Below are 15,289 nucleotides of genomic sequence, written 5' to 3' on the forward strand. Positions count from 1 at the left end.
CTCGGCGTCCCGCCTCTCCCCGTCGCCTGTCCTGGGACCTGCCTCTCTGATTCCGCCAGCTCTTTCCTCGATACGCATTGCTTCACCAAAGCCTTCACAGTGCTTGATGCTGAGTAAAATGCGGTGCTTGTCCTTGAGGAGCCATGTCCCGAACTACTCTTTTCACAGATGAACTGATTCTGTCTCACTTCGACCTCTGCCCCTGAAGTGATGACTATCCAATACTCACCGACGTCTGTGCTCTCATGGAACGCTAGTCCCATCTCCTCTACTTCCTGCAGGACCACACACCAGTAAGGATGGACGTAATTAGTATCTCCTACCCATACTGTTCAACATAAAGATGCTTCCAGTCTTTGCAGCTACAAACATGGTTACAGTGAATAAACTTGGAAACTCATCCTTTTACACAGAATTGCTGTGTCAAAGAGTATATGCATGCATAGTATTTCATGGGTATTGCCAAATATAAAGGTCCGAATGTACCATCACACCAGCCACGTATGAGAGCACGTGTTTCTCTACCATTCTCAGACAGCAAAGTGCTACCAAACTTTTCTGTAGATGTTGATCTAATAGAGGAAAACACATCACTAATTTTTTTCCTCTTATGATGAATGAGGTTGGGTCTGTTCATATGCTCAAGGGCCACTTGTGTTTCTCTCTCTATGAACCATGTTTGTATCCTTTGCTTCCTTGTTATATTGGGTTGTTAGTTTTTCTTATTGATTGTAAAAGCTCTTCACATATGAAGGAAATTGGTCCTCATCCAAAATCTGAGTTCAAATATTTTTATAGTAGCCAGATTTATGAGGCTTTTCTTTTGTGGCTTCTGTTTTGTGTCATACTAGAAAAAGTCTTCCCTGCTCAAGATAATTTTTTTTATCTTATACTTTTTCCTAATGCTTTCATTGATTTGTCCTTTATGTTTAAGTCTTTGAACCATTAGAACTTTGTTATTAAATGAAAGGCTGGAATCTATATTATTTAGGAATTGGGCTGGGCTGCTGGTTACTCTGCAGTCTGGCTTTGGCCTCCGTCTCTCCAGTGGAACTCTTCTCACCAAGATCAAAACCTCCTTGATGCTAAGACTATTTGACCCTTCCACACCCTTATCTTACTTACCTCTTAACATACGAAAAAGTATTTCCCATTCCTCTCTTCTTGTGCCTTTGTTTTTTCTCGCAGCGTGCCAGCCCTTCTTTCTCAGCCTCTTCTGTGAGTTCTTTTTTTCTCCCTTAAATGTTGTGACTTAGGGTTTTGACCTGGTAGTTACTAGCCACACCCTCTTCCCAGGCACCCCCAGCCACTCCTATGGCTTCACACAGGATTCACATTTGCTCTTCTGAGCTCCAGACCCGTTATGTCCAACAGCCTATTGAATTCTCCACCTGCATGCCCCATAGGCGCCTCACACCTAACACATCCTAATTTCTTCCCCTGAACGTGTTCTCCCTCAGTGGATGGCATCACCATCTATCCACCACCCAAGCCGATTGTCAGGTACCATCTTTGACTTGTGCCTCTCCTTCTGTTCCACCACTCAACTTGACAGCCCTACCACCTAAATAGCCTTCAAATCTCCCCCATTCCCTCCATTCCCTTGGCCACCACCCCTCTTGTCTGAGTGACTGCAGCAGCCTCCTAGCAGGCTTCCTGCTGCCGTCTTCCAGTCAAGGCTCCATTTTGCCACCAGCCCACCACTAAATCACAGATCTGATCACGTCGACCCCTGCTTGTAACTTTGGTAGCTCCCACTGCTGGAGACCCACACAGGCCCTGCGACTCTTCTTTCCCCAGCTCATCACCTGTCCCTTCCCCTTGCACCTCTTCAGCCTCGATGACCTGTGAGGCCCCGAGCACCCTGGGCTCACACACCACTCCCTCTGCTGTCAAGCACTCCTCCTTCCCTTCCTCTGACAACGGCTCCTTACCTTCAGTTCCCAGCAGATCTTCTGCCAACAACCCTGCCCTGGAAGCCTGACCCCTGCTATCTGTCCACCGCCCCCTGCTCTCCCCTGGTCACTCAGCCTGTTGATTTGCTTTGGAGCCGCATCCCAATTTGCAGTCACTGCTTTCAGTCCCCTCTCCCAGCTTATCCCCGCGTCCTCACCGCTGCTTCCGGTGCCCAGCAGGGAAGGTTCTCCGCCAATGTTTGGAGGAATGAAAGCTTCCATCCCTTCACAGGACACCCCAGTCAAGGACACCACCCCCAGCCTTCAGACAGGTTTCTTCTTCCTCCTTCACTTCTATCCTCATTAAAGCTCACTGACTTAACTTTTTAAATGCCAATTCGTTGTATCATTTCTCCACTCAAAAATGGTCAAGCACTCCCCATAGCCAGTAAAAGATTTGCAATTTCCCCTAGAACTCGAGATCCAGACCAGAAAGGAGGGTAAGAGCAGAGGGTAAAACTGGGAGGCTTCTTAAAAGATCAGGTTTATTGAGGTGTAATTTACATACAGTAAAATTCACCCTTTTGTGCCGTCTGTGTATCTGACAAACACACACCGTCCTGTGACTACTGCCACAATCAAACACACAGTACTCCCGTCACACAGAAAATTCCCTGTGCTGCCTCTGTCCCCAGCCGCTGGCCACCACTTTCTGGATCTCCTTCCTTAGAGTTCTGTCTTGTCCAGAATGTCTTTCTTTTCTTTTCTTTTTTCTTTTTTTTTGAGGGTAATTAGGGTTTTAAGAATTCAGTTTGTTAATGGAGGTGCTGGGGACTGGACCCAGGACCCTGTGCATGCTAAGCACACGCTCTACTGCTGAACTCTGCCCTCCCCGCAAGAACAGCTCTGCTGTACCTCAGCTTGTGCTTCTGAGACCCGTCCACGTGCCTCGTCCGTCGGTAATTTCTCCCTTTTCATTGCGGAGTAGTGCCCCCCCCGAATGACGGTTATCCATTCTCCAGCTGATGGACATCTAGGCTGCTTCCGCTTTTTGGCAATTGTGAATGAAACTGGTGTGATTATTTGCATACAGTTATTTATGTAGACATTTCTGTTTCTCTTGGGTGGACTTGCTGGTCTCATGGTAAGTTCAACTTTAGACTCAGGGAGGGGGTCTTGTGCAAATCACTGAAGAGGGGCTGACACTACCCAGACTGGAAACCATAATTAATCCAAACACTCCCTTAAAAAAGTCCAGCTGGGGGAACTGAGCCATGAAGCACCAGAAGTTGCCAAAGCCCAGAGGGTTTGAGCGAAGGCGGTAACATGGAGACCAGAGGCCTGCGACACACCCAGCACACCCAGCGCAGCCAAGGCCTCAGAGGCCTTGGCAGCGCAACCCCACATCCCCAGGCCTGGGCAGAGCTCTCCCAGGCCGCTTGTAAAATGAATGAGTGGGCATTAATGTTAATGTTATACAAACTCAAAAAACAAATTAATAAAATCAAGCTTGGGGGAGGGTGTAAAACTGATACAGAAAACCCACGAATGATCGGAGCCACATTGCAAGTGAATAACACACTCACAGAGAAAGGAGGCTATCCTTTCCCCGAGTTATTCAGACGGTTTCAAATGCAGTGTATGCCCTTGGGCTCAAGACAAGAAGAACTTGAAACACACATTGAATTCTAATTAGTAGGCCTTTTTGGAGACCCGGGTTAGTAGTTCTGAATCGACATTCTGCACATTCCAGGACTGAGCAAGTAAACAAACACACTGCAGATAATGGAGCCTTCCGCTGGTGGAGCAGAGAGTTTCCTAAGTATCTAATGCGACAAGGGTGAAGAATACTGGGGAATTCTTTGTACAATTTGGTGTTCTATCAAAAAAAAAAAAAAGAGAGAGAGAGAGAAGGAATGGTTGGCCTGTATCAGTGCTGCTTAAACTCCCTTATATTATTAAACATCACCTGAGCTTTTGATAAAAATTCAGAACTCCAGGGCCACCTCCCCCACCTTCCTCCCCCAGCTAGTCTACACTTGAGAATGTGCATCTGACACCATCAAACAAGTTTTTGAAAGGCTGGACTGAATTATCTCTGAGGTTCCTTGTTCCATGCTCTGGAGGAGGCAGAACGTAAGCCCGTTTTAGACTTGACACAAAGAGAAGGTGTGGGACAGCTATTTGCCGAGGGGCACTTGTGGCAGAGGTGAAGAATTTATACGGGTACCAAGGGGCTGCAGGAAAGTCCCTTGGGCCATCTCCCAGGAGGGTTCAGAAGAAAGTTTAGAAGTCATCCAGTCCAGCCACGCTCCTGCCTTCCGCAGCTACACATTTCAGGAATGAGTGGCCTGATTTCCAGCCTTCCAATAAGACACATGCCTGCTGGCCTCAAGGCCTTTGCGCTTGCATGGATCTGAAGTACTCACCCCACATGCTGGCAAAGCTGGCTCATTTTCGCCCATCAAGTCTCTCCTCAAATGTCAGTTTATCGGAGCGACCATCCGATCTCGCCGGCCCTTCCCCACACCTCCCTCTTCCCTCACCAGACTTGTTTTCTTGACAGCATGTACCATTATCTGAATTTTTCTATGTCCCGTGTCCCACTGACTGCCCAGGGCATCAGCCTCACGAGGGAGGGCTGGTTTGGGCTTTGTTCACCCCGTACCCCCAGTCCCTGGGGCGGGGTTTGTCCTACAGGCTCCAGGCACTAAGTAAGTATTCGCCGGCTGATTTAACAGTCCGCACACGTAAGGGACTCTGCTGCCCACAACGAGTGAACGTGTTTGCAGTGTGTTCAGTGAAATGCACCCAAGCCAGGTGAGAACCAGGAGGCCTTTATTATCATAAATAAATTTTTTCTTTCACACAGTTTAAGAAAACCAGACATTAGTGTAAGCTGGAAGAACACCTCTGAGTTTGGAAACAGGTTTCTGCCTTCTCATCCCTAATGGACGGTCGACTGGAAGACCAGAGCCTGGCGTTCATTCAATGTTGTAAAGTGTTGTTACGCGGCGTTAACAGGGGTTACATATAAAAAGGGCACCAGGGCCAAAACGAACTTTAAAGACAGCAGGTCCAAATGAAGAGTTTCTCCAACATATCTGACAGCAGCAGTGGCCCCCAACCTGCCTTCCACAGAACGTCTCCACCAAGAACACTTTGAGGAAGACTGCAGACCAAATATTTAAATCACTGTGTATCCAAAAGGCTGCTAAACATCCCACTGCTAATTCTAACCCACAATGACAAGTTCATGTCTTTAGAAAGAAGAGGAGACCTCTCCTCTAGAAGCTGAGCAATGGGAAATGCAGCTCCCCCATCTGGGAGTGGAGGGAGAGGCGCTGACTGAGCGGCCTCATTCAGACGTGCTCAGTCTTACCGCAGCGACGACGCCCGGTAAATGTCACGGTGGCGCTTCTCAAGCAGGGGGAGGAGGACGAGGCACACCCCTTTAGGAGTTGCCCACCTTGACCCCTCCCTTTAGGAGACAAGGCCCTGGGGAGCAATCACCACAGTGGGAGGATGGGAAGCCTCTAAAGCGTACTGAGACAAAAAAAATTGAGAACGGCCACATTAAAAGACATTTCTCCAGTGAGATTTCAACTGACCCCCTGCCAACCTTGTTGAATTTCCGGAATGGCTTAAGCAAAACTACACCCACATCCAACCTCATAATACTTAATAATTAATAGATTTGAACCCATACAATATATTCTCACTCGACATTAGAAGCTTCCAAATCAGTGTATTACAAAGCGTTATAAAATTGTAGTTTGTAACACTGTCCAAAAGTATACGATGGGACTAGGTTTACCAAACTTATAAAAACATTATGGGACACTTGGTCTGATATTGTTGACTTAAAGTTTACCATTTCATCTTCCTCACTAACCGTGCTGGAGAAGCAACGTAACTTTCAAATAATCCTAAAGTCCTTCAAATTAGTCACCCGTTATCTTTCAACTGTTTCTGGGCTAAGCGAAGAACATTATTTCACTCTCTACCAACAAGAGAATGTAAAAGGCTTCACGCCTCTGGCATCACTAGAGTAGGGTGTTTAAACTTTGTGCCTTTGTTCACCATAAAACTGAACCGAACTTACAGTAGGACGAGACAGAAGCCCACAGACCCTGCTGGAGTAGAATTCCACTTGCAACGTCAGCCTCTTGCCAAAATCAAATTCTGTTGTGCAGCTTGCAATTAATGTACCAAAAATTTACCAGCCCACATCATTTTATCAGTCCACTGTCCCCAGAGGAAGTAAACAGGTAATACAGCTAACGAATCATATTTCTTGACCACTCTCAGCCAACATAAATTGTTACTTGTCCCCAGAGGACTGAGCGGTGAGCAGCTGACAAGCCCATTCGGGTGTCTGGGCCAGTCCACCACAGAGGCAGTATTCCAAGATATGGGGGTGCTCCTGAGTCAGCTGTGGCGGGTGGCCCCTTAAGTCGTTCCCAAGTGCACGTCAGGGGTTGACAGGCCTCCGTGAAAACCTGTTTTGCGTCAGCATTTCTGTACACTGTGAAGACCCCATGAAATACGGGACCTTAATTAGTCACGCAACAGATGAGAAAACACTCGGCCTTTTAGCACCGCATGGAGTGGAAAGCAGGGGACTGACTCACCCTGAGGTGGTGAGCTGCTGAAGTTAGACCGACCGAAACCAAGCCAAGAGCCCAGTGCCCTCTGGGATCTGTGACGCCAGCGCGTCTTCGAGCTCGGCCCATGGCCCTCCTGGCTTAGAAGCACCCAGGGGACTTGCTCCAGCGCAGACCCTCTCCAGGAAACCCACGTTTTAAGCTAGTAAAACAGGGTCTCTGGCTGTGCCCAGGGGAACCTGCATTGGCACAAGCTCACCAAGTGTTTCCGTCTCTCTGGCAAGGCCTTCAGCGTCCTCCGCACGCGAACGCTGCATTTTGCACCTATGAAACGCTGAGGCAACATACAGTCACTGGTTTAAAAGCTGAGGGCCGAGCACCGCCAGCTGGGGCTGGCTCAGCCGGCGCCCCAAGGGGCACACTTCCCCTGCACTGCCTGACACCTGCGGCACCGAACCCGCGACAAGAAAGCAGAGCAAAGCAGAACGCACGACCCCCAGTCCCGGATTTTAAGAAAATCCAAGTCCATATTACTTAGGAGCTGCTCTGCGAGGCGGGGCGGGCTCGTGGGGAAAGAGGGCTCTTCCTACCCGGCCCCTTCGCAGGTGGGGAAAAGATGAGACCCCTCCCCAACCAGGCTCCTTCCCCCCGGATCGCCTTCCCAGCCCGGGGCTCCCATGCACCGGGCCTCCTCTCTGTCAGGTTCCCCTACTGGCCGGTAGTTCCAGCTCATCCTCCTCCCACGGTGGGAGCCCTCGGAGAGACTCTGCTGCGTGAGACTCAGCAGATGAAGCGCATTCTGTCCTCAGGGGCCCACCGCGAGGGCAGGGAAGCCCAAAGCAGCTACTTAATGTGCAGCTGCAGGGCGGTGGGCCCGCTCCAACTGCTGAGATAGAGCTGGCGAGCTCACTTTAAACAAAGCTAACGCTTCGTGAAACATTAATGGTGTGCCTGCCTGAGGACCTACCTGGACCCATGTTCCCCCTTTAAAATCACACATGCAGAACCACTGCACACCCAGAGACATCCCCCCAGTTGAACACCTTATTGACAGGAAGCCACTCAAAAGTGCCGACACCAAGCTCTATAAATATTTCCAGCCACTGTAAACTGGAACCACACCCCTGGCTTAGGGGCGTAGGATGTTGCAGGCTTGGTGGTGACATTTGGCACAGAAGGCTTATGGTCTGAATCATGTTTCTTTTTTAAGTAATTCTGGCTCGGGAATCCGATACAGAGCAGCTGAGAAATAAACTATGTTGCTCAGGCTGCAGACGAGGCACAGGAGGACGGCTCCAGCTATGTGAGGGAGCAGCAGGGGCCTGGAGTTGGCCAGGAGCCATTCCTTCCTCAGAGTCTTGTCCAGAAGTATGGCTTCCATCTGCATGTGCGTGGCCAGGACCGCGCACACGTGGAACAGCTGGTGGCTGTGACCTACAGCAAACACACAGAAGGCCACCAATCAGCAAGAAAAGACGTCCGGACAGGTGCACAGTACGGCAGGTATGCAAAAACCATCGCGCAGAGGAAAAGAAGCCGATACATGAGGCCACATACTGATGATTCTGTTTATACCAAACGTCCAGAAAAGGCAACTCCACGGGGGCAGAAAGCAGACTAGTGGTTGCTCGGGCAGGGGCGGGAGCTGGGACTAGCAGTACCTGGGCACGAAGGAGCTGCCGGGGGTGATGAGAATGTTCCAAAACTCGTTTATGATGGTTGTACAATGTGGTGAATTTACTAAGAAAATCACTGAACTGTATACTTGAAATTAAAGAATTATGTGATAATATATGCTTTAATAAATTTATCTTTCAAAGGTAACATGAGAAAAATAAAAAGGCCACCAGAACAAACCAAATCCATTTTTAAAACAACCTGTCCACCGGTCCTGTTTTTCACGTGAACAGCTCTACTAACAGCAAGGGTACCTCTTGGGGGCCGGCACTACGCAGCTCAGAGCCCGACCTCAGGGCCGGAGGAACAGCCGGTCGCGCTTTCTGTGGCTGCTGATGCGGTCCTCCTCTGCCTGCTGCTGGTTAACCCCAGACGTGACCAGGGCTCTTCCTCACCGGGCACACGTCCACAGAGGGTGGGGCCCAGCAGGCGGTGGGGGGAGTGGCAGGGAGGTGCTGATCTGGTGGGAAGAGGAGCACACCGCCCAGGGCTGGGGGCGGCTTCGGGGACGACCCTCAGACACCAGGAGTAAGGGGAGACCACACGTTTCACGGGCTGACTTCTGTCTCCCTCCCCCAGATGTGCACCTGGAAGTCCTAACCCCCGTACCTCAGAAGGTGACCTTCTGAAGACAAGTGAAGATGAGGCCAGTAGCACAGGACCCACCCTGCCTGGCGTCCTTGTAAGAAGAGGCGATTAGGGCGGGGCACGCACGCGTGCAGGCGGATGGAGAAGGCCGCCTGCGCCAGGAGACACCGGCCCTGCCGCCCGCCCGGCCTCAGGCCTCTCCCCTCCAGAGCTACGAGGAAAGGACCTGCCGGTTCAGCCGCCAGGCTGGTCCCCGTCACCGCAGCCCTAGCTCACTGACGCAACCCGAGGGGTAAACAGGGTTCTCCCTCAGTTCGAGCAAAACAGAACAGCAGCGAGAATTCAGTGCTGTCCTCCCAGGAGTAAGCGTTCAGTGACTGCGCCCCAGGAAGGGACCAGCCTGGCCGCCGCGCTGCCGAGCAGGAGCAGGAGCAGGAGAGCCGAGTGGGCGGCGGGGGACCCAGGTCTGCATCCCCCGGGGGAAGCTGAGCCGCAGGGCCAGCCCGGCCTCACCAACCACACTCACAGGCTGTGAACCGTCTCCAGACCTGCGTGTGAGCCGCTTTGGTTCCTTATCCAGCCGAGAGCCGTGCTCTCCAAGGACACAGGGCTGAGCTGGAGGTGACTGGGGCGCTCACCAACTGAGGCGCAAATCTGTCCCCATTAGGGCAGGAGATAAAAAGGCGAAGCGGCCACGAGTGCTGACTTGACAGACGGGGCTGTGGCTGCAGCAGGAAGAGGTCCATGTACTGCCCAGGCAGGAGTGGGAGGGGCTCCCTGTGGGCCTTGGAGACAGACACCACCCCCCCACCCCCCCACCCCCGGTCTGGCGGAGGGCTCTCCACAACCAGTGGAAGATCTGTCCTGAACTGCTCTCTGGCAGTTTCCCCCTCGAGGGACGCCTTTCTGCTCTAGGCCCAAGAGGACAGATGAGGGCGAATAAATAAACCGTTACTGAGAGTCCAGAGTTGGCAGAGCAAGGCCCAGGGCCGTTTCCTGCCGCGCCCAGACCTCCCACCACCCGCCTCCACTCCGTGGGGCCGGGCTGGGGTGTGGTCGCGCCGGCGGGCTCCCTCCTGCTCCGGGACCTCCTGTCTCCCCTCTTCTGAAACCTGCCCTCTAAGCATTTTGCTTCTTGTAATCCCTTCGGCCGGAGAGCGGGATAGGCTCTCATCAGAGTGAACAAAGCAAACTGTTGGCCACATGTCTTAGGTGGGAGGACGTGGGCGCTCACGGGCAAAGTGGGCTTGGGGAGGCGGGGGCTCCTGCCCACCACGGCAGACAAGCGAGCCCCACGACCGCTTATCTGAGGAGCTCTCATCCCAGGATGCATCAGCCTCGCCAGCAGTGGCCCAAGGCCCCTCCTCCAACCAGTCCCAGAGCTGGGGTCCGGGAGACACGCTCTGCCCTGCCACCCACTTCCCGAGACAGAGAGGAAGGAACCCTGCCGGCAGGAGTGAGTGGACCACTGTGGCCCTGACACCTCCTCTCCACACTGTTTTCCAGCTTGAGTGAGCTCAGGTTCGCCGGAGAACCACACAGCTCCCCAGGGAGCGCCCGGCCCGGCCCACATGATTCTGGGATGGGACATCTGGTGGGAGGTGCAGAGAATCCGCACATTCCCAGAGGATGCTGACGCTGGGCCACCCCGAGAACCACTGCTGCCACCATCCCTGGCCCATCACACCCACCTGAACAAGCAGAGGACTCTCCCCTCCTCCACACAGCCCCCTACCAGCTGGTGCCCTGGAGGCTTCCGCACTCGGGCGCTCCTGTTCCTCCGCAGCTGCCTTCAATCTTCACTTAATAATGGGATTTCACACCAGGGTAATCGTGGGACTCTCCCGGCCCCACACCGGCTAGGAACGCTCCAGAATCCCAGGCCCTCCTGCTCTCCATCCCCCGCCATCCCACCTGACCGCTCACTCCCCGTGGTCTGTGCCCGGAGAACTTTCTGAAGAACTGCTTCTCTCCCTGCCCAGCCTCCCTGGTGATGGGACCCCCAACCCCAGGCCGCCCGCACTCACCGATGTAGTCGAAGCGGCCAGGGGCCAGGCGCTCCGGCAGATGTGCGGAGTAGAAGAAGGAGGCCAGGAGGGTCATGGCCATGTGCTTCTGGTGGTACAGGGTGGCTTCATTCTGTGCACTCCCCCCGGGGAGCAGGAACAGCTGCAGGTATTCAAAGACACGTCAGGTCTCGCGAGGAGGCCGCGGGCACCTCTGCACAGGCGTGTGGACTCCGCCAAGGCCCTCCCCGGCCCAGGCCTGTGCTGGAAAGGGGGCCCCGGGGGCTGTGTGAGCAGGCCTCCCGTTCTGAGCGGATGGAGACCCAGGGAGATTGCAGTTTAATCCCCCACGTGCTCGTGACGGCCTTTGGGTTATTTCATTACATAAAAAGAAAGAAAGAACAGAAGGGAGGAAAGGAAAACAGAAGAGCAGAGGAAAGGAAGACGGTCCTGTCAGACAGGGCGCTGCCCCTCCTCGGGGGGGTGGGCCAGCTCACACTCGCGCTCACGCCCAGCAGCACGCCCCCTCAGCGATGCTCTCCAGCCAGCGCATGGAGGTCCAGAAGCCCCGGGAAGGCTTCCGGGTCGTCAGAAAGCACTGACTCCAGCCGCTGTCCTGTTTGGAGTGAGGTATGGTTTCTGCGTGTCCGCCACTTGCTGAGGGCACCAGGCCAGGCCGTCCACCTGCATCATTCATCGGAGCTTCAGCAGTGACCCCAAGGCAGACTCCGTTTCTCCCCTTTTGCACGTGAGGAAACTGGGCTGGAGGGAGTCTTGCCAACCACTAATCAGTAATGAAGTCAGGCTGATTCCACGACCGGTTAGCTCAGCAACGGCGCCGATTAGGAGAAGACCTCCCCCCACCCCCCGCTGCCTGCTGCCCGCTGCCCACGGGGCTCTGCTAACACAGGAACTGCGCCGTGGGCTTCCGCAGCCCGTGGGACCGGCCTGTCCTCTCTGCCCTGGTTTCCTGTGCTCCTGCCAGGAAGGCGTCGTGGGGATGGGCTGCGTCCCCATCCCTGGGTCTCCCCCAGGCCCACACAGGCTGGGCATGGGGCACGAGCTCGGGGCCTCAGCTGGTGGAGCGGCTGGACGCCTCTCCTTCACCCGGCCCTGCCATCTCAGCTCAGACTCCCTCTGGGAGGGGACTCCCACTCTGGGAGCCTGGGCCAGGCATTGCTGAGCCCACCAGATCTCTTTCTTGATGAACCCCCTCTTGCCCTCTGTGAAGGAGGAGACATCAGCCTCATTTACAGAGGAGGAAACTGAGGCTCAGAGAGGTTGTGTGCACTGCCTGAGGTCACAGAGCCAGTGAGCAGAGGGACTGGGATTTGAACTCAGGCCCATCTGATTTGAGAGCACATGGACTTTCTTCTTTGTGTTCTTCATCTAATTCCCATCTATCCTTTAAGACTTTCATTGATACTTTTTTTTCATTACTACTAATACGTGAATTGACGAGACTAGATGACGATGTATCCACAGGAATATTGCCACGTGCCAGCACTGTCCACACTGTCTCGTGTGATCCTCCCCGCAGATGAGGAAAGGAGGTTATTAACCACCAAGGCACCAAGACGACAGACAATTTGCCCAAAGTCTTGCGGGGAATAAATACTAGAGCTTTGCCTCCAGAGCCTGCTCTCCTGGTCGCTCTGCTAAACCTCAGGCCCCTCCTCTGCCCAGCCCTCCAGGACTGCTCCTGGGCCCCCAGTCAGCACTGGCCACTGACTGGCCTCTGTGTTCATGCCATCTGCTAACTAGTCTGCAAGTGTCATTCTGGAAGCAGCTGGGGCTCAACTCCCACGTGTCCTACTGTGACCAGGACAGTGCTTTGACCCTCAGAGCTCAGGACACAGCTGATTGCCTGGTGTTGCCAACAGGCAGAGAGGGGATGGAGCCGGGCCCTTACCCTGGAGAAGATGGGGAGGGAGTCCCAGGTGTAGGGATAAGCGAAGGCCAGGATACGGAGCAACTTACAGAGCCTGGGCTTCTGGATCTCAAGAAACCTAAATCGGGGAAGGAAAGGGGGGAGAAATGAGAATGAGAAAGGGTTTCAGTAAATCACACACACACACACATACACACACTCATGCGCAGGCGCGCGTGCGCATAGAAAATAACAGCGGGCCAAGTAACCAACCGAACACAAGCATTTTGGCACAAGCTCCGCCTGCGGCCAGCAGCCTCTCCCCAGCCCTCTCCGTTCCTTCAGTCTCAGATGTGAAGAGAGTTGGGGCGGGATGGGGGGCGACAATCTCCTGGCACCACGAGAAGCAGTGGTATCAGGATGAGACAGGGACAGGCACTGAGCAGCAGTCCTTCAAGAGCCATGTCACCTAACTGCCGAAAGGCCTTCCAGACCAGTAACCCTCGGGCCACGGGGCATGCGGGTAGTGGTGGCACGGGCTCCCGGGGCCAGCACGCCCGCAAGGGCTGAGATGCCGAACTAGTCGGAGCCGCCAGGTGACCGCCCTGCAGAAGCCGCAGGTGCAATCAGGAGTTAATCAGTTCAGAGATTCCTGGAATATTTAGTACCACACTCAGGGACAACGGACGGGGAAACTGAGTAAACACCGTCTTTTGTTCTTTCTTTCATCGCCGCCCCCGCCTGCCTCCAGTTCAAAGGCAGATGAAACCAACATTAAAATCAGGGTCCTGACTGTCCCAAAGACAGGTGGGTCTTCCGGGATGGACACGATGGGTCCTCAGCTAGCGTGGGCCCAGCCTGGGAAGAGGGCAGGGAGATGGCAGGCTGGACACCAGGAGGATGGGGAAGGGGAGGTTCCACACAAAACCACAGCCCTGAACTGGGGCGCGGGCCAGGGAGCACTCACGCGGCCAGGCTGGGCCTGGTGGCAGGACAAGTACCTGCTTCATCCGCAGTGTCTGTGGAGGGCTGGTCCTCCCTCACTACCCACCCGGGCGCATGGCGAAGCCAGAGGCCCCCACGGGGTGGCGAGCAGGGCCAGGGCTGGTGCGGTCTGTAAGGCGACCCAGGCGCTGGGGCCAGCTCAGCCTCTCCCACTCCCCCTCGTCCACTCTCCGGAAAGGATGGAGTGTGTGCCCCCAACTGAGCCTCACTTCTCTTCCCCGACGCCCTGTCTCAGCCCACAAGCCTGCCCTTCCTCCATCCCGGGCCCACCGCCCCTGCCCTAAGAGCCAGTGCAGTCACCTGACTACAAGCCCCCTGTGCCCACATCCTTTGGGGTGGAATGTGGCCGAGATGCCCATGTCCGCCTCCTGGGCGGTCAGGGACCCCTCCTCAAGGGCAGAGCTGGTCTGGATCCCCAGCACCCAGCTCAGAAGCCTGTCTGAGGACGCAGATGTCACCTGGCTGGTGCGTCCTGCCCAGCCCTCATGGCAGCTCGGCCCGGAGATCCCTGCTCTGGGTAAGAGGTGGCCACCGTGGGCCCCGAGAAGCCCTGCGGCCTCCAGAGATCCAGAGATCAGCTCCAACTTCTCTCAAGCCCACGGGCACCTCCCTCCTCCTTTCCTGACCCTGCAGACACTGGGCGGAGAAGGAAGAAAAGCTTGAGGAGGAGGAGGAGAAATAGGGACCTTAATATACTGTCTTTCAGAAGAGACGCCCAGCCTTGGAGAGAACCACAAACCCCGGGAAGGTGCGGCCACACGGGGCTGCGATCCCACTTCAGTGTCCATCTGGACACCCTGGGTCCCATCCTGCCTCTGCCCTTCGCAGCCAGGTCACCCAGCAGGTGGCGTACCCCTGTGTCCCAGCGTCCTCGTGTGCAACGGGGACCACAACGGGACCCCTCACGGGCCTGCTGCAAGGGTTTCATGAAATGGTCCTCGGTGGGAGCTTACGGCTGCGCCCAGCACAGAGACTCACCAAAGGGCAGCTTTAAAAAAAACGTGCATGGAGGGACCCATCCTCTCCCCTCCCCATCTTGTAGCTTCATTGTACCAGAAAATAGAAACAGGAGAGAACAGAGTTCTGGGTGATTTGCCTAAAATCAGATGAGCTCTTAAGAGACAAAGCGAGGATTTATGCCCAGGGCTGTCTGGCTGGTTCCACGACCCTCCCCTCAGCACACTGAACAGGCCTCAGACCACCACCCAGCCTTTGTCCTTACAGACACCCCTCTGCCCCAGGGGACAAACAGAACGCACTCCCACCGCCCCAGAACCAGGGCCTGTCCGCACAGCCTTCTCGGTCCACGCTGGCAGACCCTGCCCAACCACGGCGAGCCAGCTCCCTCCGTCCCCATGCACTGCCGCCACCTGGCACCCCTGGCGAAGAGAGGCTCGCTCCTAAAGCATGCTCCACTTACACGGGCAGAAAGCCGGCTCTGGCTGGCGAGGGCCATCCCCCAAAGCATGGATTTTCTGCAACTCGAGACATTTCGCCCAGCCTGAAAAAGTACTTCCCCAAGGGCAAGCGAACCAGCCTCTCCAGCTGCAAAGCCGAGTCTACAGGGGAGAAAAGGAGAAAAAGCAGAACAGAAGAGCGACAGCAACAGAGGATAAAGGGCAGAAGGGCCAGCAGCCGCCG

The 15,289-nt window shown here is 54.5% G+C and overlaps 1 protein-coding gene across 10 annotated transcripts in view; it reads right to left on the reverse strand.

The window, feature by feature from the left end:
• Nucleotides 1–4,716: 4,716 nt before the first annotated feature.
• PAQR5 (progestin and adipoQ receptor family member 5) overlaps nt 4,717–15,289 on the reverse strand; it is a 52,272-nt gene continuing 41,699 nt past the window's right edge. For 6 of the 10 annotated variants that reach the window (XM_074354001.1, XM_074354002.1, XM_074354003.1 and 3 more), the window contains 3 exons: nt 12,686–12,782; nt 10,795–10,936; nt 4,717–7,936 (listed from right to left, as the gene is read on the reverse strand). In XM_074354001.1, coding sequence (XP_074210102.1) covers nt 7,695–7,936; nt 10,795–10,936; nt 12,686–12,782 — 481 coding nt within the window. In that variant the 3' untranslated portion in view covers nt 4,717–7,694. Of the gene's footprint in view, nt 7,937–10,794; nt 11,458–12,653; nt 12,783–15,068; nt 15,208–15,289 lie in introns of those variants that run through there. The other 4 variants (XR_012502645.1, XR_012502646.1, XM_074354004.1 and 1 more) reach the window with 4 other exon arrangements.

Source organism: Camelus bactrianus, chromosome 27, assembly GCF_048773025.1.
Source record: "Camelus bactrianus isolate YW-2024 breed Bactrian camel chromosome 27, ASM4877302v1, whole genome shotgun sequence".
Classification (NCBI taxonomy): domain Eukaryota; kingdom Metazoa; phylum Chordata; class Mammalia; order Artiodactyla; family Camelidae; genus Camelus; species Camelus bactrianus.